This window comes from Thunnus maccoyii, chromosome 12 (genome assembly GCF_910596095.1).
Source record: "Thunnus maccoyii chromosome 12, fThuMac1.1, whole genome shotgun sequence".
NCBI lineage: Eukaryota > Metazoa > Chordata > Actinopteri > Scombriformes > Scombridae > Thunnus > Thunnus maccoyii.
This window is the reverse complement of record NC_056544.1, coordinates 10,540,206-10,567,101: the sequence shown is the minus strand read 5'-3', so window position 1 is coordinate 10,567,101 and position 26,896 is coordinate 10,540,206. Positions and strand designations below refer to the sequence as shown.

Below are 26,896 nucleotides of genomic sequence, written 5' to 3'. Positions count from 1 at the left end.
TAAAAGCAAAAATGCTAGAAAACACATCTCAAAAATGTGCACTTTATCTGACTTTAAAACAGTCTTATGCTTGGTAACCCCTCATACACTGAAAGGATCCACAGGCTGAATCATCTTTATACTGTTATGATAAGAAATCAAGTTTTATATACAGACCAGGTGGATGTCAGTTGTGCTGGATGGCAACTTTGGTGGTTCACTGGTCCATAGCATCCGACCCTCAGGGATTAGTTTTAATTAGCAGCACCATCACAAGCATCATGTTGTGTGAAACATGATCGGAAATAAAGCAACTGTAGTCGCACGTTGGGTAAATAATCTTGTAAAGACTTCAAATCTACTCATCAATAAAATAGGTGTTTTTCTATATACAATTAAGAGTGCTAAGGTGTAGTTTTCTGTAGAAGCCACCTCTGATGTCTTACAATCTCATAAAAAGCCTCACGGTGAGTTAACACTTGACGCTTAGACGAATGTAAAGTGAAGCAGCCTGTAACTGAGGCTCCAGAGTAGGGGGACACCCACCATGTTTATCTGGGTCAGAGGGCCAAAACCAGGAAGCTGTAACTGGAGAATGATATGAAATTAATGCGGATGAGTCCAATTACTGATGAGTGGCCAGGGATTATGTGAGCAGGGATGAGTAACACTGAGTAACAGCACTGGTTCATATAAACTTTCTCTGTCCTCTGGTGATTCCCCTCACTTCACATGTTCCTATTTAACTGCTCCCAGAAACAGAAAATGTTGAATGCATACATTCTGGTAAGCATCATTAGTGCAGAAAAATATATTAAATATACTAATATATTTTTAATTAGAATGTAAGATAACATGTTTGTATACGTCTCACTCATTGCATCTCTACATCAAATACTGAAAACGAATCAATCCTGTTAATTTCTCTTACATGTTTTAGATGTATTATATGGAGAGGATGTGACAATGGGAAAACACAAACACACACACACACACACACAAAGAAGCAGTGAGTAGCAGGAGCAGACCTGGCAGCTCTTTATCTCCCTCTGCAGGATGTCAGCCCTGAAATAATCCAGCTTTCATTTTCGCAGCAGCAGTTTTATCTGTCTTTACCACTCCACCCCCGTACTGTTGTACCTGACAGTGACGCACAAACATTTGTATTGAATTAAGAAACACACGTGCATCTAGAAGTCATTTTTTTTAAAATGTTCAGTATATTTTTTTTTTGGCAATCAAAAGATGAAAACAGCCGTGACAGCCATGTTGTTTTACTTTCCATCTGACAAAGCTGCAACACAAGGAGAGCTGGGTGCAGAGAAGGCACACAAAGAAAAAAGGACCTATTTGTCTGTATATTTAAGTACTTCAGGAGTTGTGATGTGACGGTGCATCCAGTAGAGAAATCCTGTGCAACTCGTCCAGGTGATCCAGGTGTTTTCTTTTCCTTTCACACTAGTACACACTCTGGGATAATTTTACTTTAAACCTTTCAGATTGCAGATGTGTCAGCAATTTATCAATGAGTAGAGATTAGACTTTAAACAGGCCAATAAAAATCCATTAAAACTGAAATAAAATCAACTTTAAGAAAACAAAAACAATGAAAATTACAGTCAAATTAGCAAGTTCAACCTCGACTTTTATAAGAAAACAGCAGATTTAAGCAGCAGAGTAACATATTAGTGGACACCCATGTTGAACTGGTTCTGCAATTAAATAAATTATAATAGAAAATAAATTGCAGACTAAACAGTGAATTTAAAGAGTTGAAAGAAATTTACAAACTGATAAAATGCACATTGTGTTGCTTTAAACGGGTGTTACTGTAAGAGTATAAACAGATTACTGGAATGAAATGGACTGAAAAAAGTAGTTTCTGTGTATTTACAGCAGCAGCATCTTCGCCATTGTGTTCTTACACACTTTAATAAGATCATGTGTAAATGGCTCCTTCTCTACAAAGGAAAAAGCCTCTGGGCAAAGCTGCACATTTATTAGATTCATCAAACAAAAACACATCAAGTACAGTATAAAACATACGCACTTGCCCAAGTAAATAGTCCATGGCCACAGGATTTTTATTTCATAAAAACCTCAAAAGTTCTCATTCAAGTCCAATAATACAGCACAGTAGTCAGTTTCTTACACTTAAAATCTCTTTAAGTTAGTAGTAGTGGTGGTGAGGCGTGGGGATGTCGTTCCACCATGAAAATGTCTTTACATACAAAAGACAACGATAGTAAAGAGTTAAAATACAACTAAACACAACCAAACAGTACATAGCCAATGAAGATGTTTTATCTGTGTCAGAGGACGGCAGAGCCAATCAGCCGTTGGCCCTGGTCGTCTCCGGCCACGTGCCGGCAGAGGCCCTCTGCACGGATGACCTTTGACATGAAAGTGAAAGCGAGTGGAGGCCCAGGAGCTGCTGGGAACACAACCTGTTGACACTGCTGAGGACGAAACACGAGCGCTACGTCCAGTTGGCAGGCACGGATGTGAATAACAGAACTGTCATCAGTCTGAACGCTGCGTCAGGGGCGGATCGCTCTGCACCTCCACGTTATGTTCTCAATCACACGTACAAACCAGCCACACAGTCGGCAGTAGTCTGTTACTCTCACTTCTGCTTCCCTTCCTCGTCTAAGATTGGACGGGAGAGTCTGTACAAAGTCCTTCTCCAAAACACTCCAAACCCGTCTGTGGACGTATGTCTCTCTAGTTTTTGGGGTAAATTTTCTCATAGAAGAAATTTTGTGCCAGCAGGTAGAGTTCTCCGTCCTTTTCTCGGACAGCATGAGCTCTGACAAACTGGAACTGCTCCAGTGCAAACTCATAGAACTCGTTCTCCATTTTCCAGATGGTCGACTGCTGCAGCTTGGCGATGGACTCCTTGGTGGGCGGCTTCTTCTCGCTGGTCTTCCTCAGGTGGGATTTCTTCCCTGTGATGAGAAGAGTAGAGGATTAAAGGAGTGCAGGTAAATGAATTCAGAGATTCAGCATTTATATACACACACATATGGCCAAATGCTTTATGTTAATGCAGGCATTATTACAATTTTACTTACTTTTACGTTTTTGTTACTGAATTTCTAAATTTAAATTGCAACAGACAATGTCAAACCATCTCCACATGCAACAACTAATGTGCTTCACTATATGATTCCTAAACAGTAAATAAATGTAATTTAAAGTTGTTGTTGTTTTTTTTCAACTGCAAGAACAGCAACATGTTCCTGCAATATTCACCACCCAAAAAACAGGATTTAGACTTACAACGAAAACATTTTTTCTACTCTATTTAAAAATATGTCATAAAAATCATAACTGGACTTGTATGTATGCATACAAGCAACATCTTGTGCTTGAAGCCAAGCCAAAAGTACATAACTATATAATAAAATTAAATAAGAACACAAATTAGCTTAGTGTAGGTGTTATGTCCTGAAGTCCATGTGATTTGCTCAATATTTACAGATAATTGTTGAAATATGGCTCAGCTTTCAATCTTGTCTGATGTGTTCATTTTTCTTTCATATCTCTTAAAGCAGTGGTTCCAAAACTTTGTCACAGACATCAGATGAGCTCAAGCAGTCCCTCATGACACCACCTGTCATGTTCCAAATGTGATCAATCAAATTGATTTTAAACTGGATATCATTTAGCACTATCAATTAGGGCTGCAACTAATGATTATTTTCACTATCAATTAATCTGTTGATTATTTTGTTGACTAATCGATTGGTTGTTTGGTCCATAAAATGTCAATAAAAGGTTAAAAAGGTTTCTTTGTTTCTCAGAGTGACGTCCTGATATGTTGTTGGTCCCCAACAACAATCCACAAACCCAAAGATGTTCAGTTTACTATCACAGAGGTCTAAAGAAACCAGAAACTTCAACATATTTAAGAATCTGGTAACACAGAATTTTGGAATTTTTTCCAAAAATTACTCAAAACAAATATTTGATTATATAAAATAGTTGGTCATTAACAATCTGTTGATTGACTAATCATTGCAGCACTACTATTATTTACATAGAAAATATACTGTTACCTTTTCTGTCCATACAAGACATAGTGACAGTTAAGTTTGCATTGGTACTACTACCACATGGAATAGTAGTAGTACAAACTTAAGTACAAAAGCTGGACCTTTCCAAGCATTTAACCAGCACTTTTAGCTGTTTGGGCCTCTGAGCTTGCTTGCTAAAAAGTTCTCACGCACTCTCAATCACAGCATGTGATATTCAGGTGTTATATCGGACACAAATATGTGGATATGTACAGTATATATATTATACCAAATCGTAGTTTCTATTTCTTTAAATTAGCCAAGCTGCTCCACAGTCTTTCTGAGTACCTCTGGTTGCGAATCACTATCTTAAAGGCCACTGAAGAGAGTCAGTTTATTAAGGATTTTATGTTGTTTTATATGTGTGCAAATAAAAAAATGTCAGAGTCGAGTGATTTACTGCGTGTAGTTCTTTGTGTTTTGGTTTTAGTTAAGGTATAAGACTCCGTGACTTGAAACAGAATCTCAGTCTTCATTAAATATTATTCATTAAATATACAGTATTTAATTCCAGTACATTTATCTGCTGCAGAACATTATACGCAATATCATCCTTGAGTCATATGTGTATACGTATCGCTGTCAGATTTAATTCTTCCTCATTATTCATTCTGGCTGCACTCATTGTAACTAATCTGTAACTACATCAGAGAGAAGCATGAGTGCATATCGATCAAAATTCAATTCTCAGAGGAGCAATTCAGACTGCAAATATGCAAACACAGCACACACACACACACACACACACACACACACACACACACACAGTTTAGCTTTGCAATTTGAGTGAGCCATTAAAGTGCTTTTCAGTGTATTATAATATTAGTGGGGGGAAACCAAAACGTGCAAGGCAACAGCAAATGGTTTTTAACTATTCAGCAGAGACGGCACCTGTTTTGTACAGCTCAGTGGCTCCTTTGAAGAAGCGTGGCAGTGCGGCCTCCAGCATCATGACAAAGTCTTCCAGCTCCTCTGTTACTCCGACCAGCATGTACTCGTTCACCAGGTTGTATTTAGCCTGCTCCAGGGCCCACTGGCTGCCCACGTTCCTGCACAAAGATCATGTATGTTTTATGTGGATATTTTTCTTTTTGTGTTATTCTGCTTAAACAGGGACGATTCTGCTGGATACAAGATGCTCATCAGCTGGAAAGAGCAGAAATGAAGGGGAAGCGAGTGAGATGGACAGTCAAAAGCTGCAGCAGAGGAGAGCTGAAAGATACAGAGACAGGAAGAATGATAATGTAAGGGGAGATAAGTTTGTGATGTGAGTCCAGAAAGGATGGAGACAAAAGGAGGAGAAAGACCGGAAGGAATGGAAAAAAAAAAAGCCGGTGGCAGGGGGTGTCATGGTCAGGAAATTAAATTATAAGGCAGGAAGAAGACTGTTTAAACCCATAAATAAACTTTTTGGCAAGGCCTTGTTAAACACAGCATTAGAGGGCTGGCAGCAATGTCATCTTTTTGTCTCCAGTATTTATTTAATGTTTCCAAGGTGCATCCCGCTACTTTAATATGCTGCGTGTGCTCAGCAGATGGCAGAGGCAACGTCAACATCATCTGAAAAGTGCCGGAAATAGACACGAGTGAACTGAATCCACTACAATGGTGGTTCAGACGGTAACCTGCTTCAGGAGGGAGGACGGTGAAAAGACGGAGGGCACGGTCGAGGAGAGATTGAGGAGGGCGACAGGGATGAGTGGGGGCAGAGAGAGATTGATTCAGATCATCATGTAGAGAGAGCGGATCAAGGCTGAGAGAGCTATCGGAGACCTTGAGAAGACGAGTGTCGCAGAAGTGGTAGAAAAGTACTACGAGGCTCCATGTGGTGCACGATGAAACAAAACAGAAACTGTGTCACTCTTGAACTAGCTGAACTGCTTGAAGTGAGAGAAGAATAACACTGGAAATATTCGGTATTTTTGTCTACAAATCTCATATTGTATATTCCTGTTTCTCAACAGAACTACTGAAGATGAAAATCTTTACAAAAACAGGGCACAAATATATAGTTTCATTTTAAAAAACAAGGCTCAGGAGTTTCCTAAAACAGCTGCGGATTGTAGTTTTTAGTAAATGTGACTCAAAAATAAGAAACAATTGTTTTTAGCTGCGGATCTATATTTGCACTGGTGAGTATTGACATGGTGCCAGGAGGGTGTATGTGGGATTGAATCAAAATAAACCACAGTGCCCACGTTCACTGTAATGTAGGAACATGTCAGTCTCACTGATTTGTGTTTAATAGGCAGGAGAAATCAGCTAGATCAGCCTTTGGCAACATGGACAATACTTCATTGTTAGTTTTGGTGTTTTTATGGGATTTGTTATAGAATATCTAAGCTTTATCCTTAAAACAAACAGCTAGAAAAGTGAAAACACAGCTAAAGTGTTAACAGAAGATTATATTGATTATTTTGTGGGGCACAACATCAAGTGCTTGAATACTTACCAGCATTCAGAGTAGTGACCACAGAAAAAGGGAATCTGGAGCCAGAGCTTCTCAGGGGCGCAGTCTGAGCCGCCAGCTGATACACATTCATCAAACGTCTGAAACATAATGACGCGATGCATGAGCATGTTTGACTGTGTTTTAACCGTGTCTTTCACTTAGCAGGTCTGGCCATTTGAAGGAAACACTTGTCAAATGACATGAGAATGTTAAACATACGAATCTAGTCTAGAAACATGAGAACTTGTGATGAGAGTATTTATAGATTTAAACCTTCTTGTCTCCTTGTTTCCTGCGTCTCAAGCCGGGCCGGTAGTCGTCCCCAAAACGCAAAAAGTAATAATAGGACACCAGCCTTTCAATGGGGTCCCGGATCACGTTGATGTAGATGGGTTTCCTCTTTACCCCAAACCTGAGAAAAATGACTTGGGTCAGAGAACTCAACAGGATAACAGACAAATAAAGACAACAGATTTAAGACCTCAACTATTTGATTTTCATGCTTAAATACTTTGCAAATGAAGAGCATTAAATCACCACAAGGTGGAGTCAACTGTTCAAAGCCTAAGCAGGGTGTCTAATCTCATCTTTACAGTAATGAAAATGTTAAATGAGTATTTCTTTACTTGGTGAAGTCCAGGAAGGAGACGTGTCCGTGGTAGAAAGCTGGCTTCATTTCCCTCCATTCAGTCACATTCTTTACAAAGCGTACCTGAACCAACCAAAACGATGATTATTATTACAGTAAAACAATGAATATAATGAAGGAAAACACACAAGAGGAATTCATGTTAAACGTGACGCGGACTCCTCTGACCTGGTCCTGTATGGACATGACTGGGTTGTTCTTGGTGGTGTTGATGTGCAGGACGTGGTAGTGGTTCTTCCCGCACAGGTCATAGGCGATGTTGGTGAAGGAAGTGCTGGCCGTTTTGGGCACGCGGTTGTAGATGATGACCACGTCGTCTTCGCTCTCGGACAGCGCCGACGCCGACGAGTCTCGTTCTCGCAGGCCGTCCTGCGTGTGCCGCTGCTCGATCTCCCGTACCTCGTGTCTGGCGATGGCCCGTTCTGGAAGGATGGGAAATTAGATACAGGTGAGTCTGAGACATATACAGGTAAGGTTTGTGTGTTTTTTTTTCATAAATAAGGAGTGTTGGACAAGTGTCTTTCTGTGAATTACTGATTATACAAACCAGTTCCAACCAGTTCCAGTGCAAAAAAGAGAACTTTTATATGAAAAAAGAGCCAGAAAGTATGACATAGTTTAAATACTTTATAAGGTAAACAGGCAGCAAGAAAGAAAACACGAAGATTGGAGATCTTGGGTCACATGGCCACAAAAACACTACAATCTCAAACTCCCAAAGATCTCTAGATCTTTGTTTATATACTGCTCCATGTTTAGAATGTCTCATAACTGTGCTCAGCCGATTTTTGTCATCCCTGCTATGAATTTGTAGTTAAATTTAAACCTGATCCAGTTAACATAGTTCACTCCCTAAAAAAAAAAAAAAAGGAAAAAAAAGATCCATTCCTTGTCAGAGGCAACCCATCTGTGTGAGAGACTAAACTGTAAGTTCATTAAAAATGGATTTCAATTTCATTTCAACGGTCTCTTTTGGAGAGCAGATAGCTAAAACTCTTCTCCTGCTTCACACCAAGGATCAAGAATAATGTCAAACAGGAATATTAGTTAATCATTTTGTGAGCAGCCTATTTCACGCTGCGGTGCCACGTCTCGTGTTCGCTAATCAGATTCAACTTTAATATCGTTCCCCATACCTTCACTTCACTCTCCTTATTTAACCGCAGAGTGAAGTGTGTGCGCTCCTTTCAGATCAAATCAATGTACCGTCTTACGGCTGAGTATGTCTTTGTGTGCTCTGGTCTGCTTTATATAGTCTGAAATTCTCTTCTCTTCTCCGCTGCTGAGAAAAAGCGCCACGTGACGAGGACGAAAAGGTGAAAGGTGAAGAGCGAGAGGTGACGTGGTTAGAGGTTAGAGGTTGGTAGTTAGACGGTAAGGCTCACAGTTATTTGATAGCTAACTGGACGTTTACAGGACATCAATATGCTATAAATGAGGGGGGCGGAGGTGGCGAGGGTGGAGGGGGGGGGGTCTCCATCTAGACCCAGCCAGACCTCGGTGCCTCAGTGTGAATAGAGTCAACACAAAGAAGCCCCAGCCTTTGTCGCCCTTGGGCTTTTCTTCGTCTGAATTCGTCTCAGATTGACTGGTGTTGACAATGCCTCAGAAAACTCTGCAGGAAGGATGGAGAGAGAAGACGGGTGTATGTGTGTGTGTGTGTGTGTGTGTGTGTGTGTGTGTGTGTGTGTGTGTAGGGAAGGCAGCACAACACTGGAGCACCTAATACCCGTGGGAGCTCTCAGTGGAGCCAGCAGGCTCCTGAAGCCCTGCCTGGCTACTGAGACACAGTTACAGCCTGACTGGTCTGGTTGGCTGTAGAGGCTGGCATCTGGCAAACATGACCAATTAAGATGTCATCTGTGATTCCGTCTCCTTCATCTGTGTGAGTGCACACGTGTGGACACAACAACAACAACACACTCACACACACACACACACACACACACACACACACACACACACAGAGAAATCCTCTCACTGCCCCCTCTCTTACACCATCCTGAGCAGCTGTTAATGTTCCACTGATCAAAGCTGGATCTGGTTACGGACGGAGCCGAGCCGCTTCCTCACGCTCGCAACTGGTGGCGTTGAGACGTGCCAGGTGGTTGTAATGGGTGAAGGCTGAAAGCTCCCAGTATGCACAGCAACCGTAATGGAGACATTCATTCACGCGTCCATCTGAAGCATGCATTAGGCCAGCAACAACAGCAATAACAGTTGCTATGCTGGAACTTCACCGCCTGGGCTCGAATGTCCTTTTAAGATTATTTTTATGACGGTGTACAGTGAAGGGAGACTCAGAGAGGCCGTGACATTCGAAAAATAGAGCCGGAGTCCAACCCGTGACAATACAAGCCATAAATATTAAGTGCCTTCGGTCTGTTACACACCACCAGGTGTCTGAGGGCTTTAAAGTCTAGCTCACAATCTTACAGGCTCTGAAAACCTATTTTCTCCATCAGCTTCTGACTCTGAGCTACGAGGTTTTGCATGAACACAACATTTTCTGTCAATGTTCTGCTTATTTCGCATGTAAGATTTCTGTATTTGTGTTTATGTCACTGGTTTAAGCTAGAAAAAAGTAATTACATGTTCTTCTGGGATTTAGAAACATTTCAGTCAAAAATTGATGACAGTTGTGGGGTTGTTTGCTTTTGTTGCTCGACTACTGTCAATCAAGCCTGACTGGACGACTCCCACACAGTCTCCATGAAGCAGATTAGCTGAGTTTGTGAAAGTTAACACTTTTAAATTATACCTAAATTAGTTTTCTTCCCTTGTTTAAATCTGCGCTGACCAATATTTTTATATTGAGTCAAATGACTTCATGTCAGATGAAAGAGGTGATGAAACCACAGAGAATTAATAACCCGACTCTGCAGACTGTTTTAGCGCCTTTCAGCTCATTGTTTTGTTTTTTCAAGGCCGCAACTTTACTGCAATTGAATGCTTCTGTGTAAACAGGCAACTGTTTGCTAACATGTTACCCAATTCAACTTAATTTTGTCAAGTGTTGTGTACAACATGTTGTAGTGGCCAAAAAAATCAATTTTGTGCACGTTTCTCTTTGATTGTTGCTTATTTAATGATGAATATTTAATGTTATAAAATACTTAATATTTAAAACCAAGTTTTCAGGGGCTTTAGAGGGTTAAAAATACAGTACTTTTTCCAGGTCTAGAGGTGGATATTGTCTGAGATGTTTGGCATTCTCAGCACTGTAAAATGGTATTTCTGTTTGGAAAAAAAAAAAAAAAAAATCAACAGCAACATCTATTTCCAGAAACAGTGTTACTCTGGATAATCCACAGACCTCGCTGTCAACAGTTTTCACTGGATCTACTTTGTACCAAAAAGAAATAGTGCCTGTGGAAAACTGTTGACAGCGAGGTCTGCGGATTATCCAGATAAGGAGGACAATGTTTCTGGAAAGAAATGCTGCTGTTGAGCATTTCAAATGTATTGTTTCAAAGCTTTGAGCACCAGAAATGAAATTCCATTGACCTCCATTGTGTTGGATGGTTGGATACCATTAGGGGCTAAGTGAGAAAATGTTTTTGTTTTTTTTGTGATTTGGATGCATTGACCCTTTAAACTCTGTTGCTAAAGACTTATGTTCTCGTCCTAATTTTGAACTGCTGGCATCTTCAGGACCAAACAGGAGAACATGCATCATATTTCATAAACACACTAACTAACATTAAAAGTGTTTGTAAGGCTCCAGCTTGCAAAGAAGGCCACCAGACTCTTTGTTTTTAAAAAAAAAAAAAAAAAAACATGGAGGAGAGTGAGAAAACACCAGGGGCTACAGTGTCCCTAACTACAACGTCCTGAGCTATGCTAAGGGCCCCAGAAACCACTTGTTCAAGACATGGTGTTTTGTGCCAAATTTCCAACAACCAACAAGGAGGCGAGGCGGGCACGGAGAGGGCTTCTTAGGCTTTGTAGTAGACGCCCTATTCATTGCAAGACAGAACATACTTGGCACAAACCTTGATATCAGAGGGTGCCACACACACACACACACACACACACACACACACACACACACACACACACACACACACACACACACTTAAGCTTAGTGCTCCCTTCTGAGGTCATTTAATTAGAGAACAAAAGCCTGAATTACGATGGCCACACAGCAGGCCTCCTTTCATTCCACATTTCCGTCGGTTTCCTCCCCTCAAGCCGTCTCTGTGCATTAAAAGCTAATTATGAACCGTGAAGCCAACACGGGTCTTAAACATTGTGACAACTACAAGCCTATTACTCTTGAGTTTCATTCAAAGTGAGGGACAGGAGGAAGACAGAGCACTGCTAGTTGAACATATTTACTGAAGCAATTTCGCGGCCGATTAGACGCAACCATTTGAAATCATCATTCATATTCGCCGCCAGATCTGCAAACTGTGACAGGCCGTCGTGTATTATTGCTATCACGTCAGATCTGATGGGATAATAAAAGTGGGGGAGAGAAGATGATCCTTTCTCCAAGCAGCTCATAAATCCATCATCGCTCCGATCCAGAAGTCGGAGCTCTCTCCCTCTCTCCGGTTTCCCCTGAGAGGGTTAGCCCCTCGAACCGAAGCCTTGGGCTAGGTGGGTAATAGAGATTGGCTATCAGCGGCAGACTGAGGTGTTCGGCTTGTATGGTTCTGCTTGGATGCCGCTGGATTGCAAAATCAATGAAGGATGACAGGGAGGAGATCTAGGTTGCTGCTGTATAAAAATCGAGTTAGTCTGCTGCCGCTGCTGTTTCTCCCTCTTCCCTCTATATAGACTTGGAAGCACGCTGCTGTTATGCAGTGCCAGGTTTCCAGGGGGACAGTTATGTCACCACTGCAGCACTCACGAACATTTGGATAAACTGTGCACTTCCAAATTTCTAATTATTCTAATTCAGTCTTTGGATCCGTTTAGCAGAGAGTGGATTATCAGAGGAAACGGTAATAAAGTCTGACGTGGGGAGAATCAGGCCCGACTGAACAGAGCAGAACCTGCATTACCATTGTTATTTAAGTGATGACAAGGAATATGAAACATGCTGTGAGAGGAATCTGTTGTGCGGCTTTTCAGCGCTGCTGGCAGCTGCAAGAGAACTGAAAAAAAAAAGGAGACAGATAAACGAGAGCGCTTTCATTATGTGATTGTGAAGGTGTTCGGTACATTCAAAACGCCTTCAGAGCTTTCAGGCGAGCTCGGTATGACAGCAGGAGCAGAGACGTACACAACCACGCACAACGGAGCACACAACACTTTCTTTAAAGTTTTCAGTAGACACCAATACTTTTATGCTATATGCAGGTTTTCATACGTTTTCACATTTATTCTTGTTTTTTGACTAAAACACGTTCAATTGTTTAGGTGGGCTTTTTGAAACAAGTGGTGGTGGGGGGGGAGGCGGGGGGGGGTTATTACTAAAGCTGAGGCATTTTTCCCACTGGCTTTGACACACAAGTACGACATTGATGCTCACTGAAAGGTCTCATTCACTGGTCTGTCCTCCATAGTACAGCTGGGGGAGAGAGAAGAGGTGGGGGAGTCGGGGGAGAGAAGAAGAAGGGTGGTGGTGGGAGGGGGGGGGCGGACATTTACCAGACCAGAGTAAGATGGAAACTGACAAAAATGTATCCAGAAAATCTGATCATGGTTTATAACAGCTGAGGCAGGGCTGGATTAACTTTACAAAGGGCCCAGGGGCAAAGATTTGATGTCGGGCTCCTATTAACTCCCTACATCCTGCCCTTTGTGCATTGTGTATGCAAATTGTCACATAGTGAAATGCACACAGCAGAGGATAGATGTTCATTATATGCACACAGACCCAGAAACGACCCTGTACTATACTGGAATACCACCTTGTCTCAGATTTTCAGTGTCTCTAGTCATTTGATTAAAGCTGCACTAATCAATACTTTTATATTATCAAAGGCTCTAATCACTAAGTGTTATATGAAAGGTGTCTCTGGTAGTGACAAACCCACAGATAATTATCCTTCAGCTCTTTTTAGTGTCTTTCAGCTCATTGTTTGGTTTTATGTCCTGAAACTTCACTGCTTTGCTTCTGTCTCACTGCTCTCGTGAGCGTTGTTTCCAGCCACATTAGACAGCTGCTTCAGGCAAAAAAGGAAAAAAATGCCATTGTAAACCAGCACCAAACAGCAGACAGACAAAGTTACTGACTTGCTGGTGAACATAGTGGAACATTTAGCAACTAAAGAGCCAGATGTTTCCTTCAGGAGTTGGTGGAGACCAAAACAAAGCTAAAAAGAGAGTTAATATTTGACTCAACTTCATTAAGTAGCCAGAAACAAGATGCTAAATGTTGCTCATTTACTGCTAGATGTGTAAATAGGCAACTGCACATCAACATATAAAAACAGGAAGATGTTGGGAGTCTGTATTTGTTCTGTCCTCTAGATTTATCATATCAGGAGGAAACTCTGATAAGAAATGCTAGAAATGGTACTGAACAATGTATCAAAGTCAGACTTCAATAGACGCAACAGAGAGGCTCCACTATTACAATTCAAATCAACAGATGCACCCGGTGAAGTGAAGAAGTGAAAATAAAATGTCTGGCTACATTGCAGATTCTAATAAATAAAGAAGCTCCACAGCGACGTGATATTTCCTGTCCTGGACTTGGCACTGCTGCTGTACAAGGCTCAATAAATACCGGCTGAAGAGTTTTTCATTGTTATGACTTTCACGGTAGTTCTGCTTTACTAGAAGGCGCACAGAGGAACAGGAAAGGTGAGGAAAATACAGGAAGGGGGGGGTGGTGACGACGACGTGCTGTTAAGGTCATGAGCTGGGTTTCAACCCACAACGCCGGGAGGACAAGGGAGGTACTCCATCCTCCGGAGAGATGCTGCTGCTGGGCTACAGGAGCTTAATTCAGTGCAAACTGTCCACATAAAAGGTCACCTATACTCAAAAGCCTGGACATGACTTTTTCTCCTCCGCTGACAAAAGTAGCATGTCGAAAACAAGTGCGTTTTTGTCAGAGTGCCGACAAAGCATTCCTCTGATATGTAGAGGAGACAAAACCCGCCTTGTCAGTGCTGACAGACAACACAGTGCAGACAGTTTAAAGTGGTTAAGTAGTTAGGGGTATGGGTCTTGAGACCATAATTACTCCATTGAGAGTCATTGAGGACGAAGATGGTAACACTAGAAACTTAAGAATTTACTTTTTTTGGGAGAGAAGACTCAAAAAGACCATGCTCCAGCTGAGGATGGGGTGTTTTTTTTTTTTTGCCGTGCAGAGTTCATGAACTAAAGATGAAATACAAGCTGTTCGACTAAACTGGAGGGTACGCTAAATAAAATCCAGCTACATGTGGCCCATTTATTATTCCTTGTCTAAATGCAAGCCATGTCTCTACACTAATGATAACAATCCGGGATAGATGGAGATGATAATCATTGTGGTTCAAGCTGCCACTTTCTCCCATAATATGTCTTTTGTGCGATCGAAGCCAGTGGTGCTGTCTGACAGGTGAGCCAATAATGTCTGGGTAAACAGGGCCGCGTTCTGTCTGCTTCATCCGAAACAGACAGTCAGATGAGATTATGGAGCAATTTACACAGATGGCAGATCCCATCATTCCCCTGCCTTGTTAAGTAAAGGCGGGTCTGACAGGTTGTGGAGGGAGGAGGGACGAGGAGGAGGGGGGGGGGGGGGGGGGGGGGGGGGGGGGGGGGGGGGGGGGCGATTGATTGGAACAGATCTCATCTTGGCACAGATTGTCAATGACTAAGCAGTGGGAATTAGCCAACAGAGGCATTTGCGCTTCAAAAAGGAAAGCGAAATATCTGGGTAACTCTGGTCAAGAGAAGAGCTATTAAATGGATTTGTTAGACGCTGCAAAGAAAGCAAAGCAGCAGAAATGTCTCTGTTACCGTTAAATGCTTCAGCCAAAGCCTCACAAACACCGCAGTCAAATCTGTGACAGCTTGAAGTGAAAGAAACTTGAAGTTAAACAGATTGTCGAGTCCATATAGATTCACATTGAAATACGATGCTCAGAGCCCTCGTATTCTAATGTAACAACAAACAATGTTTGCAAAACAACGCAGATCTGGTTGCGAGCTACAACCCAGATATCTGATGTTCCCTTTCCAACTCCATCTCTCGGCCCTGTAACAGATAATTAATAATGCATATATAGGAGTCCAGGGAAAACTCCACACTCTATTAGGCCGAACAGACGACAGCTATTCATAGAGTTAATGATGAGTGGGAGGGACAGGTGAACACCGCAGAGGATTTGTCCCACACAGAAACGTGCTACTGAGTGAGAACGGCGTTCCACAGAACATCTCTGCGACGAGACCGGTTCAACTTGTTATCACTTTATCTCTGCAGGCTTATCTGTGTGTCTTTCATCTCCTGGTTCTCTGCCTCTCTTCTTTCATCTCATTATATTTAGCATCTCCAGGCTATCCATCCAGCAAGGAAGCTGTAGTGTTTCGCCGTCAGAGGATCACTGTGATGGGATGTGCTGATCCCACTTTTACTCCCCAGATACCGATTCCAACACCTGAACTAGAACTACATTTACGGCCAGGATTGGCTGATAATACCGGTGTTCTGTTTTTTCTTCTCTCAATTTAAACTCAACTTTGTGGAACTGATTGGGTGCGTTTGGGACGTTAAAAGGTCACATAAGGCTATAAATCACTTCATAACTATAAAAAGGTGGCGCTGAAATGACCCTCATTGCTTTTCAAAACCATATAACAAAACCACATTAAGCCGGATAAGAGAAGCTCTGAGTCGACGAATGTAACATCTACGTATCATTGTGCACTGCAAATGGTCTGTGCAGTCTTTTCCCTGGGTTTCGCCTCTCAGGCCACATAGGCACCACCCTAACCCTGTGATTGGTGGAGCTTGTTTGGAGAAAAACCCAGGACCCAAAAAACTGCATTGCACAAAATGTATACTTCATTTACCAGTGACAATGTGTGATTTTATTATTCCAATAAAAAGATGATACAGCTGAATATCAATAAGGCAGAAAACATATGTATTTGGGTAAAACTGTATTTCAGTCATGCGTGTTCTATGTCTTTTAATATTTGGCATTTTTTGCTCAAAATGATTTCGCAAAAATGAAGCAACGATTAAGAAAATAGTTCACCGATTCATTTTCTGACTAATCTCGACTAATCCTTGCAGCTCTAATATTAATGCATGTAAATAAATAGCACTCAATCATAGTAAACGGAATGAATTTAGGACACTTGATTAGACAAAACAAGCAATGAGAAGACGTCACCTTGGGCTCTGAGAAACTGCTGGGTGTTTTTTTAAGGGCTGAAAGATTGATGGATTCATTGGAAAAGATACAAGCACATTAATAAAAATCATTGTTTGTTGCAACCCTAATTAGTGGAGACATTCATAAAGCAACATTATTTTGAGGCTTGTGAAATTTTTAATTATGTTGTTCCAGAGGGTTTCTAAAACTACATGTACAGTTTGTTTTTTTTTTAAAACACTGACACAGAGACGGGATTTATCGTGGATTGATCAGGTCTGGCCGATCTCCTTTCCATTTCATTAAGGTTATTATTGGCTCCAACAATGATACAGTTTGCTGGATTGATGCATCATTAATACTGGTCAGAGGCAAGAGGCAGGGCAGGATACAGACACTTGTCTATGAGAAAAAACAGCTTAATCAATCAATCCGGTGTGTAGCGCTCCTGAGCGAGAAGCAACCGAGGCGAAGTGGTTAAGAAAAAAATAACACAAGTAACAAAGAAAAAAGGGAAAAAGATGCAGACGCACAAATCTAGTGATCCTCACTCAGCGGGGGACAGTCTGAGTGTGGGAGCTAAATATTCAGCAACCCAGATACTTCATTAATAAGGTGCTGCACACACGCACACACACACACACAGCTGTTTGCTGTGTACTCATTTGTATTCTGTCTAATGAACTTCAAGTTGTATTTCAGGCAATTTGGCAATGCTGCTCACAAAATTCAGCACACCGAGGAGACGGAAAGAGACAGAAAGCACAAATAAAGACACAGAGACAAACAGAAAGAAAGCAACGAGGCGTGGAGAAAGAGGTGAAGTCTGACTACAGAGGAGTGGAAACAGCGTAGTAGCATCACATTAACAGTTCATCCCTGAGGATGCCAAGTGTTAGATGTGTTACAGGAAAACAAGATAAAGGCATCTTTAAGCCAACTCTACAATAATAGGAGCAAAGATGAACCAGAGGCTGAGGAAGAAGAAGGACAACGTTACTCGACCATCTTCCTTCCTCCTCTATCCCTCCATGTTCTGATGAAATTGGTTGTAAAAAGGCTGCAGGCCTGCTTTCTTCATTTTTTTTTTTTTTTTTTTTTTGTAGGGGCTTATGATTTTCACCAGCCGGGGCTTTAAATATTTCTGTGTCGCAATGAAAATTAAATCATCTCTTTCATTTCTTCTTCTCCCTCTAACACCCCTCCCTCCCTCCTCCACCTCCCTCCTTTTCCTTTGATAGCACCTTATTTCCGAAGCCGGCAGTGGATATTCTTCCTTTCAGGCGCACATCCAATGGGGTTAGTAAAACACAAGAGGGATTTGAATATTACAAAGGAGACCTGGCACGCAAATAAAGAAGTTGTTTACAACTATTGATCCAGAAGGAGCAGGATGTGAGTACTGTCATTATAAGTTATTATCATGACAGAGGTTTATTAGCCGCTTGCTGTTTCTCCTGTCAGAGAAAGAGCTGATTGGTGCTGAAGAAAAAAAACCAAAAAAACCAACCCTGTTAACTCTGCAGAGAAGAAGAGAGGGACCTGACACCTGCCGTCACGTGTTTACAACTGCAGGCTCCATCATCTGTCAAAAACCCCACAGGCTTTCACTAGGTACGGCGAGGTGTGAGCCATAGTGAGTGTAAATCAGATCATGTAGCTTTTATCATCATCAAAATGGAGTGTGGAGATCGTGCGAGAAAGGAAAACTGATTATTTCTGAAACCTTGCCTGACGAAAAAGTCACATCAGCATCCAGGATCAAAGTTCGCTCTGAGCTGTGAGAATCTCTGCAGGACAGTTTGCTGACCTACGTCTGATTTATCTTTTCAACTAAAGAGTATCTCATCAGCCATCTGTCAAGCTCCACTTGTCCCCTGTGCGTTCAATATAAAAAACAGACCTGCAGGGTTTTGCTGCCACATTCCTTCGAGTCGAGTGAGCCGACACCTCTGCCCAACAGTGACATGAGAAGAGATGAAGACAGAGGGGAGACAGCAAGGAGGGGAGGAAAAAAAAAAGTGCATCTGTGTAAAGAAGTGGGGAGGCAATTTTGGGTAGACGCCAGCTGAGGGGAGTGATGGGTGGTACTGGAGCGGGGTGTTCTTCTCCAACGGCCTCCAATTACATGCAGGTTGTGAAACCGTCCATAACACCCCGATTAGCCTGTCTGTCATCCTGCTACAGCAGCGGACACGGTGCCGGCTCCGGTTGCTGCCGTGCGCGCCACTTTGCAGGAACACATTCCCTGTCGGACAAAGTGCATGCCAGAGACCATAAATCCTGGGGCCCAATCAAAGCCTGCTTCTAACAATACAGCGAAAGCCCAGTATGACCATTAGCGCTCTGCCTCCCCACCTCCCACAGCAAATCCATCCCCGACACCTACGCCCGTCTCCGCAGTGGGCTCTCCTCCATTAGCCGCTCAAATGGCATGTTTCAGAGAGTGACTGAGCCCGTCTAGGCGATAGACGCTACCGGCTGCTTACAGTACCAGATGCCAACATGCAGAGTGAAAGCAAATGACTCATGCACCCTTTATACCCCTCAGGGAAGCTAAAAACAGAGATGTAGGGTGTCAGGGAGAGTTCAAAGGGAATCTGAGTTCTGTGTCCACAGAAGGGATGAGAAAATAACATGAAGAAGGAGAACAAATGCTGGAGGATACACATTTGGGGGGGGTTGACTTCTGGAGTTGTGGAAAGAAACGGGGCTCGGTCTGGTTGAGTTCTGCCGGTGTGTCACCAATTAGCTTTAAAAGGAAGCAGCCCTTTGAGTGAGTCACAGAAACCAGTTGACACGCACTTGACAAACATGTAGGAGTAAAAAGGAAACCAGGTAGACACTTGGATCACCAATAGGAGTAAAATTTGAAACACAACTGCAGCTCAAGGTCTCAGAATGAAGGATGTACAGCGGGGATCTGAGCAGCATCCGGGCAGCTCTGAGGTGGAACGTCGCCCAATCACAGTGCACGCAGTGAGTAGCGATGCCTGACCAATGTCCTTTCAAGAGCAAATTCCTGACCAGACCTCCGGGTCCCTCGGCGGCAGAGCACGAGGGTGGGCTAGAGGCTGCGAGTGCCTGGCATGACAATCAAAGTCGAATTCAAACCCCGTGAGTGACGAGCGAACGTTTAAAAAGTCTTGCGTCAGCTCGGCAAACACTTTGACAATGAGCGCATGCATCGCTTCCTCCTTCTGCATTCAACAGCATCTCTCTTCTCCCTCAGAGCTCATCACAGAGCCGCTTGTGTCTGGAACTAAATATCACCACGGAACAGATGGAAATTGAATTCCTTTAATCAGACTGAATAACGGGCCAGCAGATAAAAAGGCGATGATGCTGAGGGGGGAAAGTCTTGCGGATCGGTCCTGGTGGGTGACACACAGCCCTCACATGGCTTGCGGGGCGGAGGGGTGAAGAGGTCGTCGTCTGGTCCAGTTATAAAGGCCATAAGGTGACAGTTTTATAGGCAACGTTTCTATTTACGCAGCTCTCAATATACCTTAGATGCCCTCAAGAATGAACCTGCCACTTATATACACACACACAAGCTTTGTTACTGACTGATTTTGAAAGCATCAGAAAGGGTGGACAAGCTGCTCAAAAGCTGTGATTACAAGTGTGAAAACTTGTGTGTTGGAACATTCTCCCAGAGGAAATAAGTCGCATGCTTTGAATCTATAAAAGCAGGTAGTAAGGACAGATGCTATACAAATAATGATGCACTCAACTGTGTAATGAACATGCTTTCAGCCAGGAAAGACAGGAATAAGAAGAAAAGTGATGTTTCAGAACAACTAAAGAGAGTTATTGGCTTGAGGATCCATTTATCAAAATACATCTCTCACACACACACACACACACACACTGGTGGCATTTTAGTCTTTACTAAGCTTGTTCAGAGGGGATATGACATCCTATCCAACAGTTTCCAGTTTGACTTTATCACAAGTGTCAGCTCTGCATATCAAAAGAGACCAATGCCAAAGTAATCTGCATGTAGATAGAAATTTCATAATCATATTCATCAATAAATCATACTTTTGCTGTGACATAATCTTTTTTTTTTTTTCTTCAAAAGAACCAGAAAAGCTTCTGGTGGTTCCTCTTTAAGAGCTGCTTTAAAAAGGAAATTTCATCTGGGTTGGCTTCTTGCCTTCTTTTAACCAGCGGATTACATTTCCTCGACTGGTTGAAAAGATCTAATCACTGCTGAATCAAATTCAAGCATTCATCTCCTGTTTGACGTCAGTGAACCATTACGAGGGATTTATCAGTCTCAGACTTTAGAATAAAGTAGCGTGAAATTCCTCAAGGTGAGTGTCTAAAATTGGCTGAACTGAGAGGGAGTTAATGGCAACCCTGACGGGGAAAGTGGCCTTGAATCTACTCATCCACCCATCCGTCCGTCCGTCCGTCGTCCGTCCGTCAGTCCTCACGCAGTCAGCCTGCGTTACTGTTGACCCAGCTGGCAGCAGTGCCGATGAGCAGCCAGAGAGAAATACTGTCAGAGTAATGGATTAGGCCCACAGCAGGACACACATCTGCATCGCGGCATGATTGTAATGCAGGAGACTCCTCGGTGAAACCTTGGGATGACGATTAGCTTGGAAGCAAATCACAGCTTGTTTGCCCTGCGGGAGGTGTCTAATGGGGGAAATGATTCAACCTGCATGCCAGGAAATAGGATCCCACATTATGAGGAGAGGGTGCCGGTCATTCCAACCCATACGAAATTGAATGTGAACATGTGAAAACATGATACAGGAAGGTGACATATCCTTCCAAAAGTTTTTTTTCCTCTCCCCTCAGTGTCACAGAAGAGTTATTCTCAGAGTGTTGATTTGGGTTTGGACACCACCTGTCCTGGTCGTGGTCATTAAGCTGGTTTTTATTGTTGCACAGATGGACCTGCAGCAGGCGTACCTGGTAATGCGAGCAGCCCTGTGGCTGTCTGTCAGCGTCGTGTCTGTGAAAGCCTCAGTCAGAACTATTTGGCTATGCAGCACATAATTCAGAGCTCCAGTGTACAGACGTCTGCTCAGTCCAGTCATCCATCAGATTGCTTTTTGCCAAGTCAACAGATTCTCCTGGTGGTGGGCAGTCAGGGGAAAGGCCTCTCAGGTTCTGTTTCAGCATCGGGAAGAGAGTGTGTGTAGTTGTGTGTGTGTGTGTGTGTGTGTGTGGGGGTGCAGCCCAGGAGGGTTTGGATTTTCACAGGGTGTAATGTATAGTCCTTTCCAGCAGCAGTAAACCATGTCACAGGCCAATATAGCCATCTATACCCCCAGGTCTCCTGATTGTTCCAACATATGAGAACTCAGCTGGGATACTTTATTCAATTAAGCTGACTGTTAACCATTCAATTCACAATCTGGCCTAAAACCTTTCCAGTGTAGCCTCATCTTTACAGACGTTGACTGTAAAGACAGAAAGTTGAATTACTCAGTATTATGATAATCAATTAATCGTTTCAGTTGTTTTAAAAGTATAAATGTCAAACATTTCCCACTTCTAGTCATTTGTGAGGATTTGCTGGTTTTCTTAGTCTTATGTAAATTGAATATCTTTGGATTTTGGATTGTTGGTAGAACAAACCGGGCAATTTGAAGACATCACCTTGGACTTAATGAAACTATGAATGCCATTTTTCACTGTTTCCAGATGTTTTGTAGACCAAACCATTAGTCGATTAATTGAGAAAATAATCATTAGTCGCAGCTCTAGAACTAACAATCATTTTCATAAATTAATCTGCTGAGTATTTTTTCGATTAATCATTTTGTCCATAAAATATTTGAAAATACTGAAAAACGCCCACTGCAGTTTTTCAAAGTGCAAGTTGACATAATGAGCTGGTATGACCAATAGTCCAAAACTCAAAGACATTTAGTTGAGCAACACTGAAAAGAAAGAAAAGCAGCCAATGTTCAGATTTGAGAAGCTTGAACATTTTTGCCTCAAAAAACGATTAAAACAGTCAAAATTATTGCCAATCGACTATTCAATTCATCAACTAATGGTTTCAGCTCCAGTCCCAGTAAAAGTGGCATGACGTCAGGCCCCAACTGGTGCTGAAACATCATTAATTGATTTGATTTATTAGTCGATTGACGTAACAATAACAGAGTGATCATTTAAATAATTTATCAAGCAAAATGTCTGGAGCTGAAAAGAGCAGCTGACTGAGCAATATGAAGACATTGAGTCATTTTGAACTGTGGGACATTGTGAAGGGCATTTTCTTGGGACATGTTATAGACTTAACAATTAACTAATTACAAAAACAATTGTTAGTTGCAGCCCAAACACAAACTTTAAAGCCCCCACACAGCCACAGTTCACAGGTATTTTCACTTATTTTTTGTTAATTAGGCCTCTCAGAACCGTGTGGATGTATACAGACTGTGTCTGAGTGACATCTCCCTCCCCTCGCCGGTTAGTTTAGCTGCACCTATTTGAGCAGGAAAACTTATACCTTTGTCAAAGTTTGGTGACCTCACATGAATCCCAACATAGCTGTGCCTCACTTCAACCTGAGCAGAGGTCAGAAGAAGCTGAAACACCCATGTGTGCAATAACTGAAATGTTATCCACAAAAGACACATTGGCTTGTCATAGCAGGAAACACGCTGTGTTACTAATGACATTAATGATTTCTCTGTTCTATTTAATATCGCTGTAAGCTATTCAACTGAGCCAGCGTGCACAATACCACAACCCTGGAACCAGCTCACCTAAATGGTATGCAGCTGTTATTAATGTTATTAGTAACACTTGTGCTTTTCCTGCTATAACCATCAAAATGTCTGCCGTGTAAAAGGTGTACCGGCTGCCCTCTCTCCATGCTCTGCCAGGCTGCTACTCTCATCAAATGACGCAAAAGGTGGTGTGTGAACCCCTGAGGTATGCTGGCTGCACCCTCAGGGTGTCTGCACCGCTCTGCTGCTCCTTAAAAATCCCCACAGTGGAGGCACCAGAGAGATAATCCTGCAATGTCCCAGATCTTTATTGGAACTGAGCCCCTGATGGGAGCTAGCAATGAGATTTGAACGCAGCGCCGGCCACGTTTCAATCAGAGGGGAGAGTTTGGTAAAGGGGCAGGGGAGGATTTGCAGCAGGGTGGCGTCCCCATGCATGCAGAATATTACTAAAAATGACTTTGAGCAAAAAGATGTTTTCTGTCTGTTCTTTGGACACTCCTACTAGTCTCACTCGGCTCTAATATTTCAAGTCCTACATTTCCAAATTAGCTGTTGAGATCCTGTTATACCTGCGAGTAAGTATACCAGACCAAACATTCTCCAATTCCAGCTCCTCATAATATTAATATTTGCTGCTTTTCCTCAGTTTTACATAATTGTAAACTAAATATATTTGCCTTTCAGGCTGTTAGTCAGAAAAAAACAAAAAAGCAAACTGTAGGCGTCACCTTTAGAATACTGTCGATGGATAATTTCCAGTATTTTCTGACATTACATACACCAAACAATGAATCGCTTAATCCAGAAAACAACTGTCAAAATAATCATTAGTTGCAGCCTTTTTTCAGTCTACAAACACACACTCGGCTGCTTCCTCTGTCACAGGGTAACTGGTTTAAGACAGCAGCACTTCCTCAGTCTCACACTGCATTGCACAGACTAGGATGAGAGGGTAACACTATCTGTGGTTATATCCATTGAATGTGAGCAAACATTTGGAATAGTTCAACTTTTTAGTCTTATCAGTCATGCAGAGTTCAGCAGGACAGCTCCCAGATCCTCTGAGCCATATGATGGACCGTATGTGGTGTATGAAGTGCTGCCAGTGTCTCAGCACACCACCTCTTCTAGACGCGAATGCACAACAATGGGGCTGCACAAATCTACACTGACCCAACAGAGAGAGAGCTCACACACAGCCGTGCGGTGTCCCTGGAGTGCTGTGACGGGATGGCATCGGGCTAGAGAGCCCCCTTTTTTAAACTTACCAAGCTTTCCCCGGGACTCCTCCAGCTTCTGGATCTGGTTCTCCAGGAAGAACATGGCCAGTGCGAACGCCAGCAGCGCCAGCAGCTGCAACTTGGGCGGCATCATGACTCTGAGCAGCCCCATCAAATCATCCAGAGAGGGATGTGGTCAGTCCATGCTCATAGGAGGAGACACTGAAAACACACACAGCGACGACGGTGATTACAAAGCGGCTGAGTGTTTGTGCATGGCCCCCTCTCTCTCTCTCTTTCTCTCTCTGTGTGCGTGTGTGTGTGTGTGTGTGTATGTGTGTGTATGTGGATATCTCCCAGTGTTCAAATCCTCTGGTTACCTCAAATGCGATGTGTTCATGCTCGGCTCGGTTATTTCATGAAGTCAATTCCCACTAGCTGAGCACCGTGAAGCCTTAGAGATTTCTCCAGAGTGCGGATTTGTCCCTCCGTATTGTAGGAGCGGTGGTACCAGCCGCTGTCGCCTGCGTCCCCCATGTAGGTCTGTCCTGTCCCGGCCAGTGTGTTGAGCAGCAGCAGCAGCGCACCACGGACAGCCTGCTACTGACACTCAGGCCATTGGATGCATCACCAGTCCACCAACAGCTGAGGCTTTCTATTGGTCCACAGTCACTGCCTGTGCAGACGGGATTGGACCATCTTTAACAAACTGACCTTTTTTTTTTTTTGAAACTTTATTGAGAACAATACCATATACGTACAATTTGTTGTATGAATATCGATTATGCATTCCTCAAAAAAAAAAGAAGAAAAAAAAAGTAGAATATTGTTGTTTATATCCATCAGTTATGTTCTGCTTCCTGTTCTTGATACTTTTTTCTTTCTCCTTCCTTTCCGCATATTTAATGTATATTTGCATTACAAAATGATCGTTTGTATCTTAAAAACTGTACTTTTCCCTGCTTGTACTACCTTGTACTACCTTGTACAATGTGCTAGTACTATATCATGCCAATAAAGCCTCTTTGAATTGAATTTAAATACAAAAATAAGGTGAATTAGTGTAATGTGGGACATTGCCAAATGGGACACCTAAACTTATATACCTCTATCTATTTTTCTACAAAATGCTAATGATTACTGCTATCAAATTAAACCTGGGGTGTCGTAATTGAAATCAAATGACTTCACACGTGTGGCTGGGCAATCTCTCAACAAGAAGTACTTGCTGTGAACTCCAGTCAAAAGTTTAGTGACAAAGCATTTAGAGTAATATAATGAAGCAATGTTGCTAGTAGTTATCAGCTATTGTTGAGAGCTGGTGTTTATTTTATGTCATTTCCTATTTAAGTCAAATTTTCATTGTCCCACTTTAGAAAATGTGTTTTGAAATGTGTATTGAAATGGTTTACAGCATGTAAAACATGGTTTTACTGATGTGGAACAGCATATATGTTGTTAAACTGGTGAAATGTGCATTTAAGTACAATGTGTAATACCAATAGTTATTCAGGGCTCTTAGTCTTGTAATGTTTAGTTTTTACTTATTTCTAGGCAGGACGCAAATTATATTATTACTGATATTAACACATAATATAATAAATTACTATACTATCTGTAACAGCAAAAATACTGTAATTACTGTAACAACATGTACTTGGCCTTAAGTGTTACTGACCAGAGAAGTTTTTATTGTATGAATTAAGGTGACTTAGGCTTTTCAGTCTCCCAGTGAGTGTCCCAGATTTCAGTCTGAACTGTCCCACATTAGGAAATGCAAATAATCTGCGACAATTTGGCACAAGGAACACTTTTATATCTGACATTTTTTTCTCTGAGTGTGATATCTGCATTCTCTTTTCTCTTATGATTAGACACCTTAGGGATTTCAGAATGGTATTTAGTGCAGATATAATGTATTGGCTTCATATCAAATATATTGCTGAAGTGCCAGTTTCAGAAATTACCCACATTACTCTAATTCTTGCCTAAATAAAAGTAAAAACATAATAATAATAAGTACATGTGCATGATAAAAATAAATATACTTGAGGCAAAGTATCTTTACATTTCAGTCAGTGCATCAAGGTTCAATTAGATTTAATCACACATCTAAATTATTGTACCATAAATCATTAATATATTGAGACTCTATCAACACAGATTACCCATGTGGTGGCAGAGATGATCAAATGAATAAATAATTAAACATACAGTCTTGGTCAAAACACCAGAAACCGTGACATAGTATGACACATTTTTGTATTGGCTGGTGTGTGTCAGCTAGTATTAGTAAGGAAGATAAATAATACTTTAATTCATTTCTAAACCAAGTTAGTGAGGGTTTCTGATTTTCCCATATACATGTAATGAACATGATATTTACTAAATTATTATGATTATATTGACCCTATCAGATATTTATTAGGAGAAGGTTATCTTTGTATATTCGAATTTGAGACATTTTTCATTTGAATATCTCTCCATTTATTCAGGTTCTGCCAGAATTGTGATGTGACTGAACATGAA

At 41.9% G+C, this 26,896-nt stretch overlaps 1 protein-coding gene across 1 annotated transcript; it reads right to left on the bottom strand.

Annotated features, from left to right (window-relative positions):
- Positions 1 to 1,957: 1,957 nt before the first annotated feature.
- On the bottom strand, positions 1,958 to 25,038 carry hs2st1a (heparan sulfate 2-O-sulfotransferase 1a). Its single transcript, XM_042429962.1, has 8 exons — positions 24,748 to 25,038; positions 24,416 to 24,589; positions 7,328 to 7,581; positions 7,137 to 7,222; positions 6,784 to 6,922; positions 6,511 to 6,608; positions 4,950 to 5,107; positions 1,958 to 2,927 (listed from the first exon to the last, which is right to left on the bottom strand). The coding sequence occupies exons 2-8, from the start codon at positions 24,537 to 24,539 to the stop codon at positions 2,704 to 2,706; spliced, it is 1,083 nt and encodes a 360-aa protein (XP_042285896.1). The 5' UTR covers positions 24,540 to 24,589; positions 24,748 to 25,038; the 3' UTR covers positions 1,958 to 2,703.
- Positions 25,039 to 26,896: the final 1,858 nt, after the last annotated feature.

Coding starts and splice junctions, on each gene's coding strand:
- hs2st1a (XM_042429962.1), bottom strand. CDS start 24,539: ATGGGGCTGCTCAGAGTCATGATGCCGCCCAAGTTGCAGCTGCTGGCG. Junction 7,223..7,327: donor TCATGTCCATACAGGACCAG/GTCAGAGGAGTC, acceptor TGGTTGGTTCAG/GTACGCTTTGTAAAGAATGT. Junction 6,609..6,783: donor GGAAACAAGGAGACAAGAAG/GTTTAAATCTAT, acceptor ATTATGTTTCAG/ACGTTTGATGAATGTGTATC.